Source organism: Tinamus guttatus, unplaced genomic scaffold (genome assembly GCF_059628265.1).
Source record: "Tinamus guttatus ecotype Peru unplaced genomic scaffold, ASM5962826v1 Tinamus_guttatus_pri_ptg000227l, whole genome shotgun sequence".
Taxonomy (NCBI): domain Eukaryota; kingdom Metazoa; phylum Chordata; class Aves; order Tinamiformes; family Tinamidae; genus Tinamus; species Tinamus guttatus.
Window position 1 is genome coordinate 181,892 of NW_028288761.1, and position 26,995 is coordinate 208,886.

The window sequence follows — 26,995 nt, forward strand, 5'->3', positions numbered from 1 at the left end:
TGAAGCAGCTCATTTTGTTAGATTAGATTTCTAGTTAAAAATCATAACTAAGGAAAAAAAAAGCTAGCCCTTTAACCTTTTACAAAGGTTTGAATTTGTTCTCATTTGTTGAGGGGAATACACAATGGTGCCCATTTGCTTTTCAGGGAACTCAGCACAGGAGGTCAAAGTACTTCATACTTAAGGTGCCAACATTTTTTGCCTTTTTTTCTTTTTTTAGCTCGAGGGATTTCAAGCGCATTCACATTCATGATTTATAAAGGAACAGTAAGGGACCAGTTTATGATTCTATAGAAGGTGTGAGGGTATAATGTGGAGGCAAAGCACAAGCAGCTAGCCAGCTATAGAGAGCTTGTTTAAAGCATTTAAAAAGCCAGTACCCAGAACCATCACTAACACACTTGGCTCGGTGGTAGACTAAATCCTCAAGTGAGGGCACACGAATCACAAGACAGTGTGCCAGGATGTAATTGCTTCCCATGCCCACCAGTGCCTTCGAGCTGGGTGAACTTTGTAGGAAGTAAGGCTCATGTATCTCAGTTGTCAGTGTAATTATTAACAAATGCCAATTTTTAATCTTCCTTTCCCTTTTCAATAGTGGAACCCTAACTTTCTGATCTAACAATGCACTTCCAGTGCCCAGCAGGAGTAAAATAGAGCTAACTTTTAAGGGGACAATACTAATAGTGCTGTGTTTGGCCAAAGAAGGGAGATGTGGGTAGCTGCTTCTCAAAGAGCCTTCTCACCACAGCCTGAGCAAGGCGTGTGTTACGCAGCACTGACCGGTTTGGATGGGAATGTGCGTGAAGCAGCCGGGCTCTGCGGCTCTGTGCAATCCTTGTAACACAGTCTCTCCTGACAGCTTGCAGAAAGGCAAGAGGTGAGCAGAAAACAGTGCTGACAGTAAGAGAGCAAAAGAAGAAAACAAGAATGAACCAGGGAAAAGAGAGAAGTGGCCACAACTGGTAGAAAGCCAGTGCCACTTTGCTGAGGTTGGTACTTTGTCAGGAGAGCCCGTAAGGAGCCTAGTTGGGCTGGCTAAGAGCCGTGATATGAGATATGGACTGGTGTTTCTTATCACACGCCCTGCTGTAGCTTATCATCGAAGCTGACAGACCTCTTTTTCTAGTTTTGACACATACTGGGGAAGACAGAGTTTCAGGTGCTTGTCTGTAAGGATGTTACAGGAACTGGTACGTGGTTATTTATATTGCAGGCTGGTGAAAACTCACTCTGCCTCCTGCCTGTTCAGCTGTCTGAGGCAAAGGCAATTCCCAGCCTCCATGGCAAAAGCTGCTGCCTCAGCTGCCTCCAGAGTTGGGTCTTTGTGCAGTTCTCTCCCTTCTCTTGTGAAAGAGATGTTTTTCTTCAGGCTCTGATGTGGCATCTCTGCTGTCACCAGCTATAATGATAGCATTTTTTCAGGCCCAAGACATGGCCTTGGCAAATTTGCTGTCCAACTTCTTTCCAGTCTGCTAAACTTTTTGTTCCTAGATCAGCTTTTGGCCTCTCAGGAGGGACAAGGATGCTTTGAGCTTCAGGCAGCTACTGCAAGTCCCAGGTTGTTTTGAAATTTTATTTGGTTTTCATGATTCTGTTGCTTGTCTATTAAGCTGAGTTTGAACCTGTTCCCTTGGGAATTGGTAACACTGTCCATATGGTTCCTCCTCGCAGCAGCCTCCATCTTCAGATTCCTTTGGACTGCCAAGGTTTCAAGACACAATGCGTGACCAGAAACCTGTGGTGTTTATTGGCAGCAGATCCTTTCAGAGCAGTATCTGCTAGGAACAGCCTCCTGGCATTTAGATACACCTGCTTTACTGTGCTGAGTGCTATGAGCTGGCTTTGTGTTGACTATTTCATAATGCTTTATTATATGTGCATGGAAAAATTAATTTTGATTAGTCTGTATAAGAACCCACAGACATGGCTGAGTGCTTGCTGAACCCAGGCTGAGGTAAGCTATATTTGCAGGGATGGTGCAAGGTGATCTAGCATTAGGTTTCACTTGACTTGATGTCTTAATGATGATGCAGAGGAGTAGAACTAATGTTGCAATGTGACATTTTAAAATAAGTCTAAGCTCCTTACAGACCCCTAATAGAAAAAGAGTTTAACCCTTGTCTTCATATGACATGAAAACATAAAAATGAAGAAAAAAAATGTTTGTTTTTAAGTGGATGATCTTCCTTGTTCCAGAGACACCCACAGGAAATAAATCAAAAGCAAACAAACAAAAACCCCAGAGAAGTCTATTTAGCCCAATCTAAAAGGGTTTTGGTTTTAGCATTTTCCTCCCTCTGTGTACATGGAATGAAACTTCCATTCAGAATAGCTTTTACAATTCTCCCCTGAGGGGAGCAAGACAAGTAACAGTGGGACCTGACAGATTAAACCGCAGTAGGCATGAAAGAGCTGTTGGAAAGCTCTCATGAACTAAACACATCTTGGCCCATTAGCCCCAGCCCTGCTGGTGAGTCCATAAAGGAAAAAATACAGGGAGAGGAGAGAAGTGGTGCGAGGAAGAAAGGCTGTGTCCTACTGTTGGAGCAACAGAAGTTCTTCTCTCCTCCCTGGTCCATCTTGAGGATAGACAAGGAGCAGTGAGATGAGGAATTCTTTAGCAGCTCCAGTTTTTCTTTCCTAGCTTTGCAGCATCTAAGCTGTGATTAGCAAAGAGTCCAGACCCTGTCCCAGCATTTCTGCCCATCACTGGACACCTGTTGCCTGTTGTTTTCAGATGCCAACGCATGCCCCTCCTGGAGGAAGTTGTACCACCTATGCATTTAAAAGTAGTTGGCAGATGAATAAAAAAATGATGTAAATATGTGCTGTAAAATAGATGTTTATATGTGAGTAATGCTGTATCTGCAATTTATTCTTGCAGAAACATATATTGCAGTGTAAGCCTATGGAAAAATGTGGATTTAGGGAACCCTTCTGAGCCTGAGCAGGAATGAAAATGGAGAGTTAGTGACTCAGCCAAAAGACAGTTAAGAAAGCAGCATTTTCACCCTCAGGGAAACAATTAAGTCAATCTGAAAGCTGTTTACTATGTTGTTGCAAACACAAGCAGCCTAAAGGAGAGATTTCCAAGTTCACTGTAAAGCTACAGTGACTAAAAAGCAACAAAGTGATATGGTATTTAGCAGTACTGAACTTCCAAAGAAATCCCCATAAATACAGATTTATTTAAGCCTCTCCTGTCAAAAAAATACCCACTTAACTTATTATATGTGCTTGGCAACCAGTACATCTGCTTGTGTGCCTCAGATAAGGACTCATTTTTTTCCAAGCTCACTATCCTTTAAGACCTATTGCTCTCTAATGAGGTCTCATAGATAAGAAATTTTCAGGAAGAAATACTCTCCTGAATCAGGCAAAATGAGAGAGTTTATTTGAAGATGTCGTGGAGTGACCTGAGTCCTCAAAATGCCAGAGGAGGAAAGAGTGACTGGTAACTTTAATAAGATAGGTGTTTATTTTCACGGAAATCCAGCATCTTGATTCAAAAGTAATCAGAAGTGCTATATAGACATTATTTTTTTTTCCCAAATACAAATGTTGTTTGTTGTCACAAAGCCATGAAGACTGTTACAGTGAAAGCTGTGTCTAGGAGAAGGCATCATATCATCCTGTCAGATGAGAGATCAGATAAGCCACTAGTGAACGATTTTCTAACCGGTTCCCAGGAAGAGAAATCAACAGGTTGCAGGGGCTTTGCATGTCTAAGAACACACACACAGACAAACAGAAAGGATATTTTCTTTGCACCCTCCCATGCGTCTGCTGCCAATCAGAGCAGTAAGTGATGATAAATGTATTTAAACGCATGCAGAAGGAGGAATAATGCAGAGACCTATTGCCTACAGTGAGATCTGGACTTTAGGAATTTGTCACCAGAGCCATGGAGACTCATAATGGAGCTCTGTCTGTCAAGAGCTACCCAAGGCAGGACTTGCTTCTCCTGGCTCATAGCTCAGGCAATAAGGAGACAACCCAGAGGAGACCTGGGCTCAGCCTGCAATAGGGATCTACTTCACGCACATTTGCCTACTTCATTTTTTATTGCTGTTTCTAACATTGCAGTCACCAAAATTAACTGGTCTTTTCATTTTTGAGCTGCTTTGGCAACTGTTGTGCACTTGGGTCAATCAAAGAGCTGCAGAGTCCTGAAGGGACAAACCCACACCAGGCAGTGTTTGCTAAGTACAAACCCATGGTGTGCCAGCAAGCCAGACTGGAGGGGTTCCAGAAAGCCCCTCCAGATTGCAAGGCATTTTCAGGGATTTTATTACCGAGTTTTGAGAAATTTCCCCAGTTCCAGTGTTACTCAGTGTCAACAAGCCAGTGTTGGTAAACCTGGGAACAACCTGTACTGTCATACATCACATTGGAAATTCCTTCAGAGAGGTTTCTTGTTTGTAGCTTCTTCTGACATATTATTTTGAGGCAGACCATGTAGATTTGGTCATATCACTATGGAAAGATTTAGGAATGAGAGAATAAACTTTCCTGAAAACATAGCTTGCAATAGTACAGTAAGGCTATATTAAAAAAAAAAAAAAGTAGCATAAAAGCACATAGGTGCTTTTCTGCTTAAGAAAAATTTCTTTCTGTTTCCTTATGATTAGAGTCTTGGACAGCAAATAGTACTATGGAGGCTTACCTATCTTCTTACCATCTCTTCTCAAAGCTGCCTGGATTACCCTTTCTGTTGTACATGTGCTCTATTTTTGGTCTGCTTTTCTCTGTCATCACCTTCAGAAGATGCACTGGTACAACCGGGCACAGCACATCCTGAAAAATACTGGCTGCTCAGTCTCCCTGCTAGGCACGCAACTGTTCTTTCTCTGTATTATGTAGAGATTAAAAATCATACAGAGAAAGTGGAAATCTGGTTCATTCATGACCCATCTGACAATCTCTTGTAAGTATCTTTGGTTCTGTGCAGCTATTTCCAGGAGATCCAGAACATCTCCTGCAGATGCAGAAAAGTCAAGGCAGTAAAGTCCCACAAGAGGAACAGAAAACTGAAAGTACGGACACCACAAAGGGAGGAATGCTGAATCCAGGTATGACCTGTAGGGTAAAACATGGAAAGCAGAAAAGGATGAAAGATCCTGCAGTAACTGAAAACAGAGCTACAGCAGCTATTAGATTCTAACTGACAGTATAGCTCTCTGTCAGATCAGAAGCAGCAATTTCTTAAGATTTTGCTTTCTTTTAATCTTATTTTTCTTGACACTCATTTTTTCTAGTCATTCAGGTTAGGTGCTGCAGATGTTTCCCAGTGGTGTATTTTTAGATGCTGCTAATTAGTTCTGAAACTAAATAGGCCTTCTGGTGGCGAAATACATTTCAGTATAATTAAATCACCTTACTGCCAAAATTTATCTTGGATACTTTATTAATTTTCATCAGCTGCTATAAATGTAAGTAGGAAGAATAAAGGCAGGTCTGCTGCTCTATATGTGTGTGTCCTATGGGTTTATGGTATTTTGCTCTGGCTCGTGAACCATCTCCCAGACCTCCACAAGGAGAGGTTGTGGAGACATTCAAAAGCCATCGGGACAGGCTCCTGGGCAACTTGCTCTAGGTGGCCCTGCTTGGGAAGGGAACTGGACTAGCTGACCTTTAAGAGTCCCTTATAACCTCAACCATTTTGCCATTCTGTGAAACACGGCAGTCCTTATTTCCTGGCCAATGCACAAACAGCAAAGGGGTGAGTTTTGCAGCACAATGGAGGTATCACTGCTCCAGGCTGGTCCTTGCAATTGGGGATGGGAATTAATTAATTACTTTTAAGAGAAAGGACAAAGAAAAGCTTTGTTACCTGTGGTGTCAGATTTCAAAGACTGGGCTGAGACAAGAGTTTCTCATCCTCAGAGGTCTGCTTGTTTTGGGAGGGTGTTGCAAGCATCAGTAATCATCAGATATTCACTGCGAAACAATCAAGCAGATAGATTAAAGTCTTAAGCATTTGTCTGCGTGAGCAAGCAGCTGTACAGAACCACAGTTAGGTGACACTGTAGGTACTATTTGGTACAGAGGCATGGAAGGGATGCATCAGTAATGGTGCTGATGTTCCTTAATGTGGTTCCTGCACATCTGCCAAACAAGACTCTCTGCTTTCCCCATGTGGTGCTGGAAGGTGAGCCAGGAAGGATTTGTGTGAAGAATTCCCATGTCCCCATCTCTCTCTCTCCTAGAAAACTCTCTTTGAAGCAATGTTGGTGGAAAGTGAAATTAGAAAGCCTGAAAGGTGCGTGACACAAGATGTACCATCAAGTTTCCCTATTTTCTTGTGTGCAAATGAGAAAATGGGAGCTCTGAAGTTCCCTCAGGTATTAGACGGAATCCAAGAACCTGTTTTTTTTTTTTCCCTCTCCACCTTACTTGGGACTTAATGGCAATAGTCTTGACTTCTGACCGCTGTGGAAACAGATCTTAAAATTACTCTCTTTCCCTGGTCTTTTTGACTTACTCTCCCATTTCCAGGAAAATTTCAGAATTCCTGGTTGCCTTTTTTCTTTATTTCCTCCAACATGGAGAGGGGGCCTGCACTCACCTGCAGAGAGATGCAGTCCTGCTTGTAGATATTTCTGAGCTACATACTTTGAGTTCAACAACACAACGTAACCATTGGGTTCCCAAGAGCAAACTGCAGAAGTCAGGGCACGTGTGGAAATTGTGCTTAGTCAAACTGTTAACAGCTTTACAAATGACCTGTTTTACCAGTTTGCAGAAAATCCCCATGGCTCAGATATGCCTCTTCAACCTTCAGGTGTCCATCATACACTATCAAAGTGCTGCAACACATATAACCATCTATAAATATGTGTGTGCATATATGTAAACATTGTACAACTTTATTCTGAGTGGTTGCAGCACTTTGATTTATATTATATAAAAATACTTATATTTATATACAGTTATATATGTGTTTCTATGTAATATCAAAATATTGGTATTGTAATGTTTATATGTAATACCAAAAGTATGTGTGGGCACTATCCTTTTTCATCTTCCTGCTTCATACTTTAAAATCCGTGCTACACATATTCAGAAATCCTTACCTCTGGTGTCCTTCTATCCCATATAGCCTAGTTAGTGTTGTTGCTATTTGAACCCCTAGGTCCTTGAGCAGTTTAGTACCACTCTGTTCTCCCTCTCTGTGTACAATTAGGTCTTCTACATATCCCCAAGGTCAAGAGTTCAAAGCTGGCCTCTGATTTCTGAGACTTGATTTGCAGAGCTACCGAGAGCCCAAACTCTGGCTGCATCCACCAGGCTCTGTAGGAGCTCAGCACTTCCCAGGCATCATACGATACCGAACACATCTCAAATAAGACACCCCAAATAAATAGCTACACTTCGAAGTTTTGCTCTGTTGCCTCACTGTGCTGCACGGCAAGCACAAAGCTCAGTGCAGTAGCAAGCAAACGTTACCATCTAATGGCTACGCGTGTTAACTGCAACTATAATTTCTGTTTTAATAATTAAGGCTTTTTCTTGTGTGATTATTGATACACTGAAATAGCAACATGTTTAGAAAAAAACATGTCAAGATAATAAAAGCAATATTTATGATTTTGCAGTATCATTCCAGCCCCTCTGGTAGGGCAACATAAATGAGAAAAGTCTTGTCAAAGTGCTCCTGGCTAATATGACATGGCTGTTGGCTATCTACACTGCAAATACACAAATAATGAAGATCATAAATAATAATGCAATGTAGTAATTACAGTGACAATTTTACACTTTACACTCTACAATTTTAATAGCAAAACCTTAGTCTGTCCTTTTTTATTTCATAACAGCAGGACAAAAGTTCTCCCTTCCCTTTCCTGAGCAATGTCCCAGACAAACTCCAAACCTGCCCTTCTGTAAGAGAAGTGATCTTTGAGCCGTGGTCTAACAGGAACGCTAGATTTGGCTTTTTATTAAGATTATTCAACATCACAAGTTTTTTCCTCTTAGCTTTTTCCTTGAAGGTTTCTGCAATAGCCCACATTTCCTGGGATCTTGCCAAACCATGCAGAAAAATGCAGCAAGCTAATATCGCTGTGGCTTTGAGATCTACAGCAAAGTGCTGAGTTAAGGTGTACAAAGGAACAGACAAATGGGGAAACGCTTCCTTTGGAAAATGTAGGAAAAGCTGTACTGTAGGGGATTAAAATTTCCCAAATCTGAATGATACCAATGAAAAGCAGGTAATACGGAAAGTAACTATATGATAACAGTCCTCCTTTAAGCACTTTGTGCATAGAAAACAGACAATAAAAAGGTAATTTATTTCTTATAGTTTAACATGTAGTATACCTGGATTGTAAGCATGGTTAGTCCTGGGTCAGCTGGGAGCACTGAGACTTTAAAGAGTAGCTAAGATAACGTGATTTTCCTTGTTCTTGCACTTACACGTGCAGCTCTGTGACACTTTTCCATCACTGTTGAAGCCTTTGGTGCCTGTGTTAGTCAGATTGCTGGTGGCACTTGTGAGATCTATGTATAGTTATGGGATCGGGAACCACAAGAAGAGCAGGATGCCTGGAAAGCCATGGGATTTTGTTGGTGCCTATCTAGCTTGGATATAAAGGTAGCAAATAACTGTCTCTTGAGCAGCTGCTGTGTATTTGAAATACTTGTGTGTGCATGGCCACCTCCTCTTCTGAGAGACTGTTGGGATATCTGTGTCTTCTAACTCGGCCTCACGAAGGCGAGGGAGGAACACGGTGCGCAGAGCAGCAGGCACCGCCACCCCTCGGGCTGTGTCTCTCGCCTCGCCTCAGGCGCCTTCCCGCCTTTTTGGCAACGGACTCGGCTCACGCCACACCCAACATGGCGACTCTCCTCCTCCGTACGCTCAAGATGGCAGCCCTGCTCCTCCGCACGCTCAAGATGGCGGCTACTCCAGACGTCAGTGCGGCGCACACCGCCACGCTCAAGATGGCGCTCGCTCCGGGATGCCGAGGGAGTCAGCACTCAAGATGGCGCCGGGGGTGGTGCATTCCTCCTTCTCATTTCCGACGTGCTCCTCGCTTATGTGGCCGGGTGGAAGCGCGGCGCCGCGCGCCGGCCGCGCGTGCCGCCGGAAGTGGCGGAAAGCTGTGGCAGGAGGACTCGGCAGAGCGGAAGTCGCTGAGGTGGACGGAGGCGACGGCCGCGAGCGACGATGAACAACAAATTCGACGCGTGAGTCCGCGGCGCCGCCGCCCCCGCGCCCGGCACACCCGGTTCCCGCGGGCGCCGCCGCTGTCCCGGCGCCGTTGAGACGGGACGCGATGAGTCACGGCGCCGCGCGCAGCCCCACTCTGCCTCCTCAGGGCGGCCCGGTCCGGGCCCCGCGTGGACCCCGCGTGGGCCGCTGCGGGGCGGTCTGGCGGTACAAGGCCCTGCTCGTGGCGAGGAGGGCTGCGGGTCTCTTTCTGGTCTCGCTTCTTGCTTCTTTTTACTGGCCCGGCGTGGGGCAGGGGGCGGGTGGAGAGGCCTGGGGGAGCACAAGGTGCCCGTGGGGTGGCTGGCTGCCCCTGGAGTGTGGGGCTGGGTGGCTGAGTCGGCAAAACTGTGGGGCTCGGCCTCCTTGTCTACCTGCCTGCTCCTTGTGCAGCAGATCTCTGCTGGTGCAAAGTGCTGGAGTTCGCCCTGAAGCAGCATTTTGTTGCACAGTTGTGCTTGCAAGTGTGTACCTGAAGTGCTTGTGATGGGCTCTGTGCATGCAAAGTCCCAACTACCCATGCCAAGCCCCTCCTGCGGTTGGCGCTTGGTGGATTGGCATTTGTAGGTCTCCAAATGCTGGTGGCTTCTGTGTGACGTAGGAGTTTAGAGCAGGGCCTGATGCTGAGGCTTCCTGATTGTGGGATGCGAAACTCCGTTTTTCTCCATTTTTGTTTACCAGTTTGAAAGATGATGATAGCGGAGACCATGACCAGAATGAGGAGAACAACACACAGAAAGACAGTGAGAAGGAAAAGAATGACCGCGAGAAACCACAGAGTAGTACCAAGAGGAAGGTAAGGGGCTGGTCCCCCCTATTCTGTCACCAGGATGTGATGTGGAAACGCTGGAGTGTTCTCTGTCCGGCAACAAGAAGCACATAACTTAGTGCTGTGGTCACTCAATGTGCTCTTACTGCTGTAATGAAGGTAGAGGGGCTGCGTTAGCATGTGGTTAACTTGACATAGCTTGGGGAATATATAATCTGTGGTGCGAATGCTCCTTTCACAAGTTCAGCTAGTAGTTTGCCTGGCCTTTGAGTAGAAATGAGAAGTAAAGCTTTATTTCCCCCTCCCTCCCCCCAACAATATTTAGAGGTGGGGTCAAGAAATGACTGACTGAGTAGCAGCTTGATATTGGTTTGCCAAGCCATATTTGTGCCATTATTGACATAATCCAGAACATGGGATCTGTGTGAATGTAAAGTAGCCTAGTTAGGAAGGCAAATAACCACCTTCTGGAGTTTTTTTGTGCTTAGACTAACCTTGCTTGAGTAATGCAATCCTTGTGTAAGTGGAGAGTAGGGTTTAAAACCTACTTATTCTTGTAACAATATCAAGTGACACGAGGAGACAGATGTTTATTGTTTATTTTTTTTCTGGCATTTGGGGCCCTCTTTGACTTCTTGTTTGCCCATTTTATGCTTATTAGAAACTTTTTTATTACAAATGGCTGAAGCTAAAAGATGATCAGTGTCTGCTGCTAGCAGTGGGTTCTGCCAACACTGACATAACAAGTTCTAAGACAGACTAATCCTCACAGAGTCTTAGGGTGTTGGTTGCTTAGAGGAGTTGCTGTCACCAGGGAGTTTAATTGCTTTTGAATCATAGTGCAGTGTAAATGGGTTTTGCTCCTCCCAGGGAATGAGAATGATTTATTTTTTTTCCTAATTAAAATTTAACCTCTTATACTGCCCTTGTACTTGGTTGGTTTGTTTATTTATTTTGATACAGTCACAGTCAGAGACTGAAACTTAATATTACTGTCTTTAATTAAGATGAGGGTTGCTTTGTGTGACACTCCCTCAAGCATAAGATATTACTTTCTTAGCCATCCCTGTACTGCAGATTTCTAATATTCTTTTGAAATAGTCAGCTGCTATTAGCCTAGTGGTCCATGTCAAACACCTTCAGAGATGGGATTTTTCTGTGGAAATGAGTTTTTTACACCCAGTGAGGGCTTTTCTCTTCTGCAGGCTGTTGTGCCAGGGCCAGCCGAGCACCCCCTGCAGTATAATTACACATTTTGGTACTCCAGACGGACACCTGGGAGACCCACCAGCTCGCAGAGTTATGAGCAGAACATCAAACAGATTGGCACCTTTGCCTCGGTGAGTACGTTCCTGTTCTCCTCCTGTCACCTGGGCATGGTGTGGTCCTCCCTAGCTTGTTAACACCTTAGCTTGTTAAAAGGTGAACTGCTCTCCCTTTCCTCTCCTAATATTTAGGTGATTTGTTTCCAGAATTACTTGAATGTGCCTTGGAAGGCGGTGTTAGGTTGTTGCATAATAGTGGCAGTCTGAAATTGTCATTAAAATCCCACGAGATGCAGGAAAAAACAAAGCATGTCCTTAGTTATATAGGCACCAAATTTAATATTATTCTCAAGTCCATTAGCTGCTTAGTGTGTGCCTGGGTTATTTCAGAAACTTGATTGTCAGGGCAAGAGAAGAATTACTTCATAAAAAATACTGTATTTTGTCCAGATTTTCCAGGATCTCTTGCAAATGTTGATTTGACCACTGGTAAATCTCTCTTTTGCTGTCCTAGAGTTTTTTTAAATATTCCTTTAGGAAGCTGCAAAGAAACAGCCCTGTATAGGCAGCTAGCTTGTGTTACTGCATCTACAGAGGGTAAGAGTGGGAAGAATAGCTTTAAGCATGTTGAATCACAGGTAGCTCCTGCTCGTATGCTCCCATGCTATCAATTATTTTTGCTTTAGTGGATGACAATATATATATATGTATTCTCCTACCTGTCATGGGAGCAAGCCCGAATTGCTTGGGCTGAGTAGTGGCTGCTGTGTGATGATCTGACAATAACTTTTCAGTCTGTTTTTTTTTTTTTTTTTTTAATCAATATAGGCTTAAAATTGATTTTTAGCTTCTCAGAGGACAAGCTTCACACATTTTGCTGTCTGCTCTTTACTGCAAAGAATCTGTGGTTGTTGTGGACTAGAAATGCTTGATTTCAGCTGCGATGGGGACATTGGCCAGAAGATCTGTTGATGTTTTGATTTTGAATGGAGGAGAGGAAAAAAGGATTCCAGGAAGAAGTGTCCGAGCTAAATCTGGGTTCAAATTTATTCTTGCTTTTGATTAGAAAGCCCTCAAAGCCTTTGCATGTTAACCACTAGAGGGCATGTTCACTCAGTGTAAGAATTTAATTTCTACATCGCATTTGGATGAGTCTGGCAAAAATAGATTGCTGCTGACCCTACCTCAGTCTTGGTTCATAATTATATTGCTTGCAAAAGGAAATTCCGTCTTGGATGGTCAGAGATCAGAGATTGGAGCAGAATTCCAAGTGGTGGCCAAGTCATCAGGGTTTCTTTGATAAAGTACTCAGGAGGTTTCTACTGCCTGCGGCTTCACTGCTCGTCTGCTTAATAGCTATTGTCTTACTGAGTACAGTCCTCTTCAGATGAGGAAATTACTAGAATCTTTCCCTGGTGCCTTGTTTTGTTTTAAAGATCCAGTCTCTCTAAAATCCTTTCTCATTCAGAGAATCTCAAAGGATAAATATTTTATTTTTAAGAATTAAGAAAGGCCCTTCGGGCCAGATCGTTTGAAGTGGGAATGGAGATGTGATGAAAACTGGTGTTTTTGAAGTGGTCGAGGTATGCTGTGATGGACTGTAAAAGGAAATAAGATATATTTACATAAAAGCTTTAGGTGATGCCTCCAAAATTTTCAGCTAGAATGTATCTGTTGTATTAAAACCTGGGTAGAATAAATAGAATATAAAATGTGCTTTATTTGGAGGCTAAGTTTCTGCAGTCACTGTTATGGCAGACAGCAATGGTTAATGCAGGGCTAATGTAATCTTCTGTATGTAAAGAAGCTGGTTTGTACTTGGTGCATTTGATATATTCCACTAATTGAAACTTTGGAGGTAGGATTTATAAGATACTGTCCTCCAGAGGAATGATTATCCCAGCGTAGATTTCTTTAAACAAAACCAAGTAGCTTTTGGAGGCAACTGCTGAATAATTCAGATGGTTTTCTGCCAGTCGGAAACAGCTCCCATTCCATGGCTGCCTTCTGGGTGTTTTGATCAACACCCTAGTGCCAAGGAAGTAGAAAACAAGAGGGGAAGGTGGCTCTGTTAAGCTGGGATAGAACAAAGAGTCTGTTTTGGTTGGAGTCTCAGCCCTGAGCGATGTGAGCAGCCTGATTGCCTGGTTTGTGTCATTGCAGGTGGAGCAGTTCTGGCGGTTTTACAGTCACATGGTACGTCCTGGGGACCTGACAGGCCATAGTGACTTCCATCTTTTCAAAGAGGGGATCAAACCCATGTGGGAGGTGAGTTGGAGCTCTTCTATCTGCCTTATTGTTTTCTCTGAGTGTTCTGGAAGAAGCTTTCTGCAGAGAAAGGACTCTTGTCATTAAATGGTGTGCCAGACTTCTGGATGCAGCCTTCCTTTTGAGTTGCCCTTAAATCTCTCCTCAGAGCCGTGTCCCATCTAACCTGGCAGCTCTGTGAGCTGCTGGCAGAGAAAGCAAATGCAGAGGGGTGCTAGCAGCTCCCCTGCGAAGGCTGCCGAACTGCTTTTGTTTGTGAGTTTTGGAGGGTCTCTAGGCAGCATTGCCAGAAGGATCCCAGATTGGCCCTCATAAATATTGTCATCTTGCCTCTTGGCCTTGCTCAATGACAGCAGTGTGGGTCTTTCCTCTAAAAGGGGTGAGTCTTTAAGTGGAATTCAACAACTGTAAGAAGCCAGTCCTCCTCTTTCAGATGAAGGAAGGAAGAAGTGCACATGGATAAAAGCCCTGTAGATCTGGGGGTTAAAAAAATGGCTTAGTCCTTCATTCTCTTTCTTTTTTTCAAGGCACTTTGCATCTGTTCGTTCATATCCAAATCTGTTAAAAGGAAAAAAAATCTTTGCCCAGCGAATCGTTTTTCTAGTTCCTGGCCTGCTTCCAGCAATGACCAATACCATTCGCGATATGAGAATTTTATGTGTTGCTCTGAAGTACCTAATTATGCTGCTTGGTCCTGAGAAATTTATATGTGACCCTAGTTGGCAATTATTTTAAGCAAGGTGTTTTATAGCCAGTTACTGCAAATACAATTTATATAAAATATTTAACCCTCTTTGGGCTGCTAGTGAGCTACTTGCTCTGATATGTCAACCAGAAATTTCACAACTTAATGATAGCAAAATTTCTACAAACATTATTTTGTAGCCTTTTTTGTAGCCCCCCCAATTAGGAGGATTGGTTTATTTTATTATTATTATTATTATTATTATTATTATTATTATTATTATTATTATTATTATTATTTTAAGCTTGTTTCCATTCCCTTCTTGAATTTATTTTATGTCTGCAGAAGGGGACCTGGAATCTTACTGCTGGCCTTCTCTTTGCTGCTTGCTTTGTAGGACTTTCTTTGTTTATGATCCTTTCTCTTCCGAACTAATCCTACCTACTGTCATCTCTGTAGGTGCATATATGAGGAGCCATTCTCACACATAAATTCTGTATGTGGCTCTGATCTTTTTCTGGATCCATCTTTCCTTTTCTAGGTAAAGACAGAAGCACTAAGCATTATGTTCCCCTGTGATTTACTGTGCTGCAGGTCATTGTTATTCTGGTAAAGGGAAATCAAATGCTTGACTGAACTGAAGCTTGTTTAACCTGAAAGAAAACTAACAATAGCCATAAAACATATAATACAGCATCTGCCTTCCAAGTGCTGTTCTTTTTTTTTGTTCTTTTTTTTTTTCTCTAGCTTTGAACCTGCTTAAAACACCTTTAAGGTATTTTTGAGCTATAGCATTTTCTCTTCTGACTTTTGTGTCTCTATCGGTCAGTGTGGAAAGTCTTTGGAGGAGTTACTCAACTCCTTGCTTAACAGTTGAAGTCTAGATGGCTACATTCTTAAGAGTGGAATGTTCACACTTGGAAAACAAGGATACTTAATCAGGATACAGTTTGCGTTGGTAATCTGCCACATTCCTAGAGCTTGTGTTGATTTGGATTCTTCACCTTCTGTGGGACTGCTGTTGTGCTTCAGGGTTTTGCCCAGAGCTGGTGCCTTCTCCCCTTCCAGTTCCAGTGCCCTACAAGGGAATCCCACAATATTGTGCCCTTTGGTGGGACTGTGTGTGCTTTGCAGGTTGTCTCTAGGAGTTTTTTTTCTTTTTCAGGTGCAACATATGAAATTTCGAGATGACAAATTTAATGCTTAGCCTAAATTTGTCCCTCTTTCTTCCCCCCACTTTGGGGGTTGCCTTGGGCCACTACAATCTGGACCAACCCTTCAGCTGTATGTGTGACAAAACCAATGGCTCCCAGAATAAGGGTTGAATCTGTGAGCAAAAAGAACTTGAATTTGAATGGACATTGCTGGGAATGTGGAAGGAAAGTGTTTCTGCACTCTGCTTTTAAATAACACTATGCAAAGTGTTTTCCTGCTTTTCATGTTCTGTGGTGAGGGATATTCCAGTTTTACAAGTAGAATCATACATACAGTAAAGTTACTTCACTTTAGACAGAGGGAGAATTGTCTTGGGTTTAGAAATACTATTTTGTGGTTGTTACCTTCTGATTATTGTGTGCAGACTAGTAGGCCTAGTGTAGAGTCTTTGCTGGTGGAACCAAAACGCTAGAGCTCAGGTTTTCAGCACAGAAAGTTTTATCTGGAAAGTTGAAAGTCACTGTTTCAAATATTTTGTATTCAAAATAAGTGGTACACCTCCCTTTCTGCTTGTGTAAGGGAGAAATAATAATGCTTTAGCTTGAAAATACCTTCATTCTGTCCCTAATGCCCCACCCAATCAATATCTGCTCCCATCTGTGGCTCGGCTGTCTTGTGAAAAGCAGAAAAATAGCTAGAAGAAAACAAATCGATTTCTTGCCCCTCTTCCTAGGATGATGCCAACAAAAATGGTGGTAAATGGATTATCCGCCTGCGAAAGGGCTTAGCGTCACGATGCTGGGAGAATCTCATTCTGGCAATGCTGGGAGAACAGTTTATGGTGGGAGAAGAAATCTGTGGGGCAGTCGTCTCTGTCCGGTTCCAGGTAAGCTGTTAACGAGGACTGGCAGGTCCTTCCCTTTGGCAAGGCCACAAAAAATGCCATCTGCTTCAACCCCTTGCCCGCTCTTCTGTAGGAGGATATTATCTCGATATGGAACAAGACGGCCAGCGACCAGGCCACGACAGCCCGGATACGCGACACGTTACGAAGAGTGCTAAACCTACCTCCCAACACCATCATGGAATACAAAACGCACACCGACAGCATCAAGTACGTGTGGTGGGGCACGGGGAGGGCCTGCTGCTGGTGGCACAGGGGCTCGAGCGTTTTAATGCAAATCATGAGGATTTGGAGAACTGCTTGTGTGCGTTGGGGCTGTTCGTTGCGAACAGCGGCAGCTGTTGCCAGTGCACTTGGAAAGCCAAATATCTGTGTCATTATCAAGCTGTTGTTAGGGATATTTGGTTCTAATAGGAAAGACTTAATTTCTGAGTGGTGCAGTCCTGGGCTTTGTTAGCAATCCACCTAGCCCGTCGCTTAGTGGCTGGGCAGCCCGATGTGGAGCTGCAGCTTGGTGTTCTCAAAGGTGGGATTGCAGTGGGGGGATGAGACCATTTGAATGAACAGAGATTCTGGGGAGTAAAGTGCGGAAGCTAACAGGGATTTATTGTGCCATTAGACTTATAAATGTTCTTGTGAAAGTGCTGTGTGAATTTACAGTGCTGTACAAATGATTTCTAATCATAATAAATGCCGTATATTAAGTTTTCTAGACCCTGGTGACCACGGCTCTTTACACTAGAAGATCATGGTACACAGAGAGGACAGCTGTATTTTTAAATAAATGCATTATAGCTTACCATGCCAGGCTATTCAGGGTGACTTTTATTTCCCACAAAGTGGCAAAGAATTGCATATATAGGTATTAGTTATAAGTGAATAAGGTGAATCCCTTTTTTAAGTGCATTATAAACCAATACAGTGATTAGATCATGTTGTTTAGATTAACGCTTGGAATGGTGTACACTGAAAAAAAAATGGATCAAATTAATAAGGCATTGATAGACCAGTGAGTTTTCCAATGCAGCCTGTAATCAGGGTGCAAGTACATTTCAAGATTTCCTTTCTTTACACTGGTTTGTCCTTTCTGCTTGCACCATGGTCAGTCTTTCTTCAGTGCTCTCCCCAACAGGTTGAGCTCAAAAATCGTGTTTTTAGCAGAAAGTAGGTTCTAGTTGCTTCCGATTTTCAGTGTGGGTCATCCTAGCAGTAATGCAGAAGACTTGTTGAGATGCCTTTAGGCATGTAGTGCTCCATATGGCCCCCTGCCCTGTTTGTGAGGGGAAGTTATTGCTATGAAACCAAATCTTTCACAGGCAGCTTCAGTTTCTACAAGTTCCTGCTTGCTTCTACTGTCAGAATCCTTTTTACTCATGGTCTTGCAGTAGCATTTCTCGTGCCCTCGCTGCCAGGAGAGGGCACTGTTCACTCTGTCCATGTTTTGATGTGTCCAAGTGCTCATGCAAACATTTTACTTCTGTGCAGCAGTAGCAGACTGCAATGGGGAGGCTTTGTGTGAGGAAGGAGACGTTTCTACTCTCCCAGGCTCTGTAAGGAGAGCTGTGTCATAACCTAGTGTCCAGCTGTGTGGTGGTTTTGTGTAGCACGGTTGCAATGAAAACTATGTGACCTTTCCCATATACACTATCCCCTTTAGACTTCCCAGGACAGAGAATTGCTGCTATTACAGTTCTCTAACTGGTTTTGCTATGGCTGTGTGAACTGCAGCGTGATGGTGCATCTGTTCCTCTTGTTTTATTTCCCTGCAATAGGTTGTGCTATGGCCCTCTCTAACATAGCATAAGAGCTTCGTTTTGTTCTGCTGACGTATGGTACGGGATGAGCCTGTTCATGAATAACAGGTGTTTGAGGAATCAAGTGTAGCTCAGATTACAGCTGGAAACAATCCTTGAGTAGGAGCAGCGTGGCTTGTCTCCTACTTGTTCTCCTGTGAGTTGGAGTGATAGTTGGAATTTGATTTGTAGTCAGAAGTTGGTTTGGTAGCTTCCTAGTGAAGTAGATGTAAGCAATTAACCTTGAGCCATGTAGGGAATCATGAGAACGTTTTTTTCCCCCGTTGCTTTTCTTGAGCTGCCCTGGTCTGATTCCGTGCAGCATTTCCTTCTAATGGCAGTAGTGTAAATTCAGAGCAGAACTGCTTGTCAGTGGAGTCTGTGTAGTGATGCATGGAACAACGTAGTGTGCCTTTCTTGCCTGGTACCAGTGCGAGCATGGAGGAATTGCAGGCAGCAAGCAGCAGTGGCAGCAGAGAAGTGACAGTGCCTGCTGTGTTGACAGGAGAGAGCAGGACAGACCAAGTTTTCAGTTTTGACTTCACTTGGCTCTGCCCTGGTTCATTAGGGTTTTCTCGCTAATGAAGAATCTCTTGTGTAACTAGTTTCATCTTCCATAAAGCCTGGCTCCTTTTCCTCACCCATCCATCAAGCCCTGTTGAAATCCTGTCTGTCATGAATAAACTCCACTTATGCTGCACATGTACCATGTGATTTATGACTCGGGAGGGCTTTCTAGCCAGCACTTTCTATTCACACTCTGGCTGTGTTTTATGAAAGGCTCTAATGGAAGAGTGGTGCTGTAGGCTTTGTCACTGCTGCCTTTCCAGAGGGCCTGTGGCATTTTTCATTTGTATGGGCTGCATCTCTTCACTAGAGCTCTGCTCATGTGCAGGGTTTGATTGGCATTGATTGTGCTTCAGGGAAGGGAGTGCGCTTAGCAAGAAAAGAGCAGGCGTTTCTCAAAACCTTGACTTTGGGTAGTGAATTGACCTGGATTAGCTTTTGACACAGTGTAAATGAACGTTTCTGTAGAAATTACTAGTGTGCTCCTTGCTGTGGAACCTAAGCACTGTTGTTCAGGTTTTATACATTCCTTTTGTGATGTTACATTTCACATTAACTCATTTTTAGACACCATTTTTCATGAGTTGTCAGTGAGGCTGCAGACCCCTTTGTTTCGGAAAGTGGTGGAGCTGCCAAGCTGCATTTGAAAAGTATCTGTTGCTTCAGAGCTATTCCAAGAAGCTATTCTGCATTCTGTCCTTCCTGCTCTTGGTGTTGGGACTTGCACATTTAGGCAGACAAGCAGATCTTTCATTGCTATTTTGCTGTGTTTGGCCTTTCTCATGCTTCGGGATATTGACAAGCTGCCCAAATCCCCACGAGTGGAAGGATCAGCCTAGTCTGTATTAGTTTCCAATCTCTCTAGAAGAGCTACAGCAATCTCTTGGACCCTGCTTAATTCCAGGGGGTTTATAGTACCTCAGGTGTTACAGTGCTGGGCGCCTGGAGAAATTGTGTGACATTTTGTGGGCTACTCTGTTTCAGTAGCGGGAGAGAAACCTTTCCTCTTTGTTCCCTCAGAAATCATCCTTTAGGGCTATTGTTCTTAAACCACCTCAGCTCTTAAGCTGAAGGTCAAGAGAACTTGTAATACTGTTTCTGCTGCGCTGACCGGTAGCGAAATGTGTAAGATTTTCTGCTGACCTGTGCTGTTAGTCTTGGAGGTGACATAGTTTAGGAGTGCTAGTGGGTTAGAAAGTGGCAGTCCTGTGGTTTTGTGTGGTGATGCGTTTTTGCTGTTGTGGTTTTTTGTTTGTTTGATTTAAACACTACACCAAAAAAACACAGCCACTTGCTTTTGCTGTTGTGCAATGTACACTGGGCTCTTTTGAAAACAGGGTTGTCCCTGGCCCCAGCCCAGTTGTGTCTCACTGAAGCCACCAAAAACATTCAGGCATCTGTAGTGAGTGAATTGAAGTTGGAAGAGAGGTTTATGGAAGTGATTGCTGTAAAGTCTGATTTTATTTATTTATTTAACTTTGAGATGTGAAAATGCCTAGGCAAATTCAACAATGTTGCCTCATATGCCCAGAGAGAACACACATGGGGTTTGTGGCCATACAGCCGCCTTCCACTGAGCTGGCTGGTGTTTTGGTTGCCGTGTGACTTTATGGATTGTCCTGTCAGCTCTAAAGCAGGCTGCTTTTTTTGAAAACAAAGCTTCGTTTTTTTGTGAGTGCTGCTGCAGTGGGAGCTGAGCAGAGTATAAAACTCTCCCTTACTTTCAGAGGCACCACTGATAACTAATGGGACAGTTTGAGTAAATGAGAAGAATGGGTGATCTTAGTAGGGGCAGCACTGGGTTCATTCCGGCACAGGCAACTGGAGAAAATGACCCCAGACCATATTTTGGCTAGGAAATAAACAGATATCCTCTGGAGGTAGAGTTATGCACTGTGAAGAAAACAAAATGGGAAGGTTCTTTGGACCAGGAAAAAGTGGGGAATGAGATCTTGAATTTGAGGTGAAACGGATGAAGAGAGAAATCCTGACTCAAGTGGTAGGTGTCTGTCAAGAAGGTCTCTGTGTCTGCGAGACAGCGACTGGTATCGCGTGCTTGCGAGAAGACGCGGGTGTTGTTACATCAGAGCTTAGCTGATTCTGCAACCTATTGTGTTCCTGTAGCACCAGTTCCCGCTTGCTATTTCCAGCAGCATTAGGAAGTGACATTTCTCAATTCCTCCTGCAGTTGTTGCTGGCTTTATCTTTGACTTAAATGGCGTAGGCGGGGTTAACCTTTTCTAAAGTTAGGTGGTTTGCAGATGGGACGTGTACATGCCGCCTGATGCCTGTCACTGAAATCATAGGTTGTCTTGGATGCTGCCATCTCCAGAGAGCTGCGCTGCTTCTGCTCGTCCCGTCAAGTCTGAGGGCAGACATAAAAGCTGGGGAAGAGCAGCAAGGTTCCAGAACCGCCAGCTGCCTTCTCCTGGGTTAGTTCATTTATCACTCCATTTTCCAGTTTCATAACATTTCCAGTGGTTGGTACCGGTCTAAGAGCACTTCCATGGATCTGGTCTTTGAAATGATAGATTCACTGATTCGTTCCCTGTCACCACAGAATAGTTTATTCAAAGTGTTTGTGACTTCGTCAAGCTCTGGTATCTTGGTGGCCTGCCCCTTGCCAAAGAAGGGGCTATAACCTGTTTATTTCATGTTTCTTTCCAAGGAGGGCAGTTCAGATGTGTCTCTTTCAAAGTCAGGATAGCCTCCCTGCTTGCCTTAGCTGCAGATGCTGCCAGATATTTAAAATTATTTTAAGAGGTGAGAAAAATATTCCAGGTCTTTTAAAGCTCTCTGGTTTTAGGCCTGCCACAAGTTCTTGCCTGGCTTTTAGGCTGATGCTTTAAGCCCAGTTACCCAGTTAAGAGTGTGGGGCTCCCAGAAGAGGCTGTGTTGAACTGGGCCTGTCGGTGCTCGGTGTGCCAAGAAGCACCCGTGGTGCTGGAAGGGGCAGGCCTTGGTGAGTGTTGTGACTGCAGCGTGCACTGCGGCAGCTTTCTGTCCCCTGTAGCTGGGGAAGGAGTTGGAAGGGAAGCAGGGTAGCAGAGGAAAGCACTGAGGGGAACTGCTAGGGTTTAGTGATTGAGGGCAGTGTGAACAGCTTGTGTTGCTTGCACAATCCTCGCTTTGGAAAGTCCCTTGAAGCAGTAGTGACTCTTCCTCTTTTTGGTGGAGTTTCAGGTAGTAGCTACTTTTTATGCATTTTCCCCAACTTGTACCTGATGGGAGAATGGGTGCCCCTCCTGGGCCTTGACCCTGGGCAGTAGAGGAGGGAGTGGGAAGCTTCAGCAGTTGTGGGTCAGGAGCGAGAGCGGAAGAAGAACTCGGGCTGGCTTTATTTAGCCAGCTAATGTTTCCATTTCCCATCTGTTCAATGGGAATAACCTAAGTGTCGAGGATCAATTCACCAAGTATCTGATTGCCACACGGACAGTAGAGCAATAAGGTACTAAAAATGGCTATACATAAAAATAACCTCTCAGACTCTGGCACTGTGCCTTTGGCACATCACAGGTCATAAAGATTCCAGCTGAAATAAAGTGGCAGCCTCGTTCGGTGCGAAATGGAGGGCAGTTTGCTCCGCTAGCACAGCTTAGGTGCATTAGGGCAGGCTCATCCTCATGGATTTTTCACTTGAGTCAGCAGAGAGGTGGAGTAATTAGTACTATAATATGTATAAGGGTCTTAGCTAAAAGAAATCCTTGGCTGGAAGAGCTTTTGCTGTAGGTCTGTGAGAAGGACTTGGCAGCAGCAGGACTGTGTGCATGATGTTATTGGGATGTTGGAACACGGAACTGCTTGGTTTCAAAGAGCTGGTAAACGATAATTGTGCTGATGAATAATCTGCTCTTGTGTCCCTTGTGCAGACGAAAGTCATAAGTCTGGGGAGGAGCGTGAGAGAGGAAAGAAAAGATGCAACTAAGGGTGAGGGAAGGGTGGAAATACAAAGTGTGGATGGTTGGAGGGAAGACACAAAGGTAGAGAGACTTTCACTATGCTGGAGGTATGGACAGCATTCCACCTGGTGTTCAGCAGCCAGAGGGACTCCTTCAAAAGAGGAATTAGCTGTCCTGCCTTCTAGGAAGGCAATGCCACATAGTCCAAGTTGGGCACCACAGTGACAAGCTTTGTGCTTGTGCCTTCTTTGTTCAGTTCCTAGCAAGAACATGCATGAGATGGTCTGTTAGAGTACACGACCCAAGCTCTGCTTGGACGTTGTCTGTAACTTTGCTGGGAAAAAGCATATGGTAACTGAGCTGCTTTTGCACCCAAAGAGGCAGCTCAAAGAGATGTGAGGTAGCTGGCAAGTACTAGCAAGAAAATCTGCAGGGCAGCCTGGGTTTGTAACTGACTTGTGTTCTCTTTAAGCTCTGTCCAGCTCCGTGGGGTTTGGGGGGATCAGTAAATGGCTTCGTGTTTGCTGCGAGCACCAGCGCTGTTTTGCTGGGCCCACAGAGCTCTTGAGTTTTTTTTGTGTCTCTGATCCCAGAAGGTAATAGCCGTGCTCACATTAACCTCAGCCTCTTTTCCCCGAGAGGGCTTTCAGTATGCTGCCTCTGTAAAACAGACAGCAATTTTTCAGTCTGCTAGCTTTGTCCGTCAGGAACAGGTTTTCCACGGGGGAATGCGGTGTTAGGCCTGTCCCTCTAACTTATCTAAAAACATTTTCATTTCCAATAGCTGTAGAGTTTTTATTGTGCTTGTCATTAACAACGCAGGAAATAGGACTTTCTAATAACAATTGGATTCTGCTGCCTGATTGAAGAATAGCCTAATAACTTATCTGTGTGGCTTGGGAAAAAGTGCCTTTTGGGGGGATTACTGCATATACAGGTATGTGGTAAAGCATGAGCCCAGTAACTGGCTGAGTTTAACCAGCCAAGGAGTGTGATAATCTTCCAGAAAAATGTAACATCAGCTATTTTATTAGCAATAGGAAATAGATACTCTATTTGTGCCTGGGAAGGTCATACCTGTCTCTGGGTATTAATGTGGCTGTATCACCAGCAGCCAGTGGGAACTCTTCATGTCTGTGCACAACGTTAAGGCTGCCTTGTGCTGTCAGATGTTTGGCTGGGTTTTAAGGATGCTTCTATCCACTAGGGCTATCAGAGAATATTGCCTTGCTCTCCGAAGACAAGTGCCTTTCAAACGCCATTGAATGTTTCTGCTCTCGTTAAAAGTTAAGAAGCCTTTGATCTGAAGTGCTGGTTTTTTTTTCTTCATTTTTTTTTTTCCCTCTGGCTTGCCAGGGCCTGGGAGGAGTTTCATGGCCTGGTGAACAGCAGTGGCCGCTGATCGAGCGCTCCCCTTCCCTCTGTCACACCCAGGGTAGGGCCTCATCTTTCTTCCTTCGTGGTTCATGGCATACCTCTCAGCTTCCAACCCCCTTCCCGAGGGCTGCCACGTTCTCCTCTTGCCTTGTGGCCCCGCTGGTGGATCCATTCTGTTGCTGGCTCTTTCCCAAAGGTCAAAACGATTCTTCGGACCAAAGACACCCACATTGATAGCGGTGTCCATTCACTCAGCATTTTTCTGTTGCGATGCTGTGTGCTGTTTTGATAATGCGTCCTCCTCCTTTGAAAGGCAGTTGTGCTCCAGACCTGGTCCCGGGAGGCTGAGAGGTATGTCTGCAGCTCGGGGCTCTTGCCTAGGGTTGGCTGCTAGCAGATATGGAGAGGTAAATGATCACTGAGCACATCCACGTGATGGACACGGAGAGAGGTGCTAGAGATGGCACTCGTGCCTTTGCTCTCGACAGTGGGCTGGGGCAGAATAAAGTCATCTGTCAATAAAAGCTTGTTCAGGAAGGGCACACGGTAGCTACTGCATTTAAAAATAATAATGCTGTGGCTAACGAGATGAAACCACCCGCCACCTCTGCTAATGGCAACCAGCCACACACAGAGAAAATAGCTGACGTGGACTCAGTGCTATTGTCAGCCTTGCAGCCTACATGGTTTTTTTTTGCCTCTAATACCCACTTACCTGATGGCAGACCCTTCCTGACAAAGTGCTAGCACAAGGCCCGTGATGGGAGCTGTGCTTAGGTGGTCGCTGCTCCATGGCTGAGTGCAGGAGGGCAGGTTACGTTGCCTGTTCCCTGTCCCACGGTGCCCGTTTCCCGTCCCACCGTGGTGTGTGGCTGCCCCAGCACCGCTGAGCTCTGAGGGGCTGTGGGAATGAAGTGCTCCCCAAACCTCCCTCTGCAGCTTTGGGCAAGCAGTGCTCCTGCTAACTCGCTTTGAAATCGTGGGTGAAAATAACCTCCTTCCTTCCTCACAGCATTGGCTTTTTGTGAGGATTAATGGTTACAAAGTGTTGCACAAGCAGCTAGTAGTGTTTTTATTGTTAGATGACATTCAGGTGACCTTCCGGAAGAGAAAGCCAGCTCACTTAGTGAAACAGCCGTCTTGGCAGGCAGTAAATATGCCAAGTTTATTGGTAAACAGTGACAGGGTTCATTTAGCTTTCAACTCTGTTGGGTTACCTGTGCTAACCAGGGAGAGTAGTGGCCAGCTGCCACCCTGATAAAGGCAAATGAAGGGCAGATGCAGGAATCTGTGCACAACAGACGTAACTAGAGTGTGCTGTCCTTCCAAGGTAGATGACAGAGGTGAAAGTACAGCTGAGGATGAGAAACCAAACCACTGTTGCAGATTAACTGGATTCCAGTTAATGAATCCTGAATCAAGTTCCCAAATTACAGTACAGCCTATTTTGCTCACAAATACAAAGGTCTTCTGCGGATGACCTCCGGCATGGGTTTTGCTGTCAAAGTAACTTATTTAACTCCCTAAAGTTTGTTTTAGTTCTTTCTGCTCCTCCAAGTCTCCAACCTGCCTCCTGGAGATATTTCAGCATACACTGGGCTGTGATGTTGCAGCTACCACATGGCTCTTAGTGTCACAGTCAAGGGTTTCAGCAGGTTTTTACAGTTCTATAGTCTGTTTTGTTCCCAAAGCTATGAGCTGCCTTCACTCTCCAGCAAAACTGCAGGTTTGGTTTGATGTGTGCTCGGGCACTGCAGAGTGGTTGGTTTACTGCCCTTTTCCTACCAGGGGAAGGGATGCACATTCAGACAGCTGTCAAAGCCATCCTCTCAAAATAATTGTGGTCTCACTTATTTCAATTTTGTGTTTAAAACGAACAACTTATTAATGTGTAAATATGCCTTACTTATTGCTGCTGCTTCCAGGCCAGCAGTAAGCACCAATGCAGAGGTTTCTGTAAGCTGCCCCATCTTCAATCACTGCTGTGTCGCAGGACTGTAGAAATGAAGATCATGGACCAGCAGTCCTTTTTGTGTCGGTAACCCCTGTGACTCACATGTCTTATGTGAGTACTTATGTGAGCAAAAGCTGCTGGAAAATCTCTTCCATTTAAACTTGGAGAAAATGTCCTTCTTAGATTAAATGTTCTTTTAAGGTAGGAGAAACCAGATGCCTAACCTTGTTAACAGCATGACAAAAGGAGCTTAGATAAGAGGGACGAGAGGCAGGAGAGGTTGCACTGCCAGGATATTTGTGCTCCAAGCAGAGTCCCTGAGGACAACTCCCTGGGAAGCAGGAGGCCTTGTGAGTTGTTTAAGATACCTCAGGGAGGTTTATCAGTGCCTGTCATATCCTTTACTCACAGAGAATATCACTTTTTGCTCCCTGACGGATGGGAATGAACCAGGATCTCCTTGTGCTCCAAGTATTCTGGAATATCAGGTTGACTTAAGTGGAAAGTCTCCAGATAGAAAGTGGGAGGCTTAACTAGCATTGATATGGGCAACAGGACTAGGATGGCAACACTCGCTAGCTGTGCTGGGTGGAATGGGGGGCATGGTGATTTGAAAGAAAGCCTATCTTTAACCCTTGTTTCTCCTCTGTTTTCCAGGGATAACTCCAGCTTTCGAAATACAAAAATCACATTGTGAGAACAAGAGTTGGCACTAAGCTCCTCTCTCCGTGCTGAAAGCACTGAGAGGCCTGCGCCAGTGCTCTCCGACCTCTGAAGGGACTCCTGGGCCACTCTCTTGCGCTCCTCCTTGGAGGAAGGATCCATCCGACGCCCTCCAGCAGCGGTGATCACAGAGGCTGATCTTGTCACACACAAACGTTTTTTAGCAGTGGGGCGGCAGGCCAACCTTTCAATTAGCAGCGTGCCCTTGGGGCCGCATCTCGCAGCACTTTCCTCTCTTTTTCTCCACGGCCTGCAGGATCTCTGGGATCCTGCCTTGACGTCAGAGCCTTTTGCTGAGGGATACCAGTATTAAAAATCTCTCTGCAGCTGGGAGGAGCTTCCCGGTTGAGAGTCAGCCCCATGGTTTGCAAATGCACCCCTTTCAGCTCTGCCAATAAATTATTGGGTCTCTTTGTTTC

General features: G+C 44.6%; 1 protein-coding gene across 2 annotated transcripts; it reads left to right on the forward strand.

Moving 5' to 3' along the window:
- Nucleotides 1-9,081: 9,081 nt before the first annotated feature.
- On the forward strand, nt 9,082-26,995 carry EIF4E2 (eukaryotic translation initiation factor 4E family member 2). Of its 2 annotated transcripts, XM_010222443.2 has the most exons (8): nt 9,082-9,195; nt 9,899-10,013; nt 11,192-11,326; nt 13,415-13,519; nt 16,093-16,245; nt 16,337-16,473; nt 23,879-23,957; nt 26,511-26,995. In XM_010222443.2, exons 1-7 carry the CDS (start codon nt 9,176-9,178, stop codon nt 23,922-23,924), a joined length of 711 nt encoding a protein of 236 aa, XP_010220745.1. In that variant the 5' UTR covers nt 9,082-9,175; the 3' UTR covers nt 23,925-23,957; nt 26,511-26,995. The 2 variants fall into 2 exon arrangements, with proteins under 2 accessions (XP_010220745.1, XP_010220746.1); XM_010222444.2 differs by lacking the exon at nt 23,879-23,957.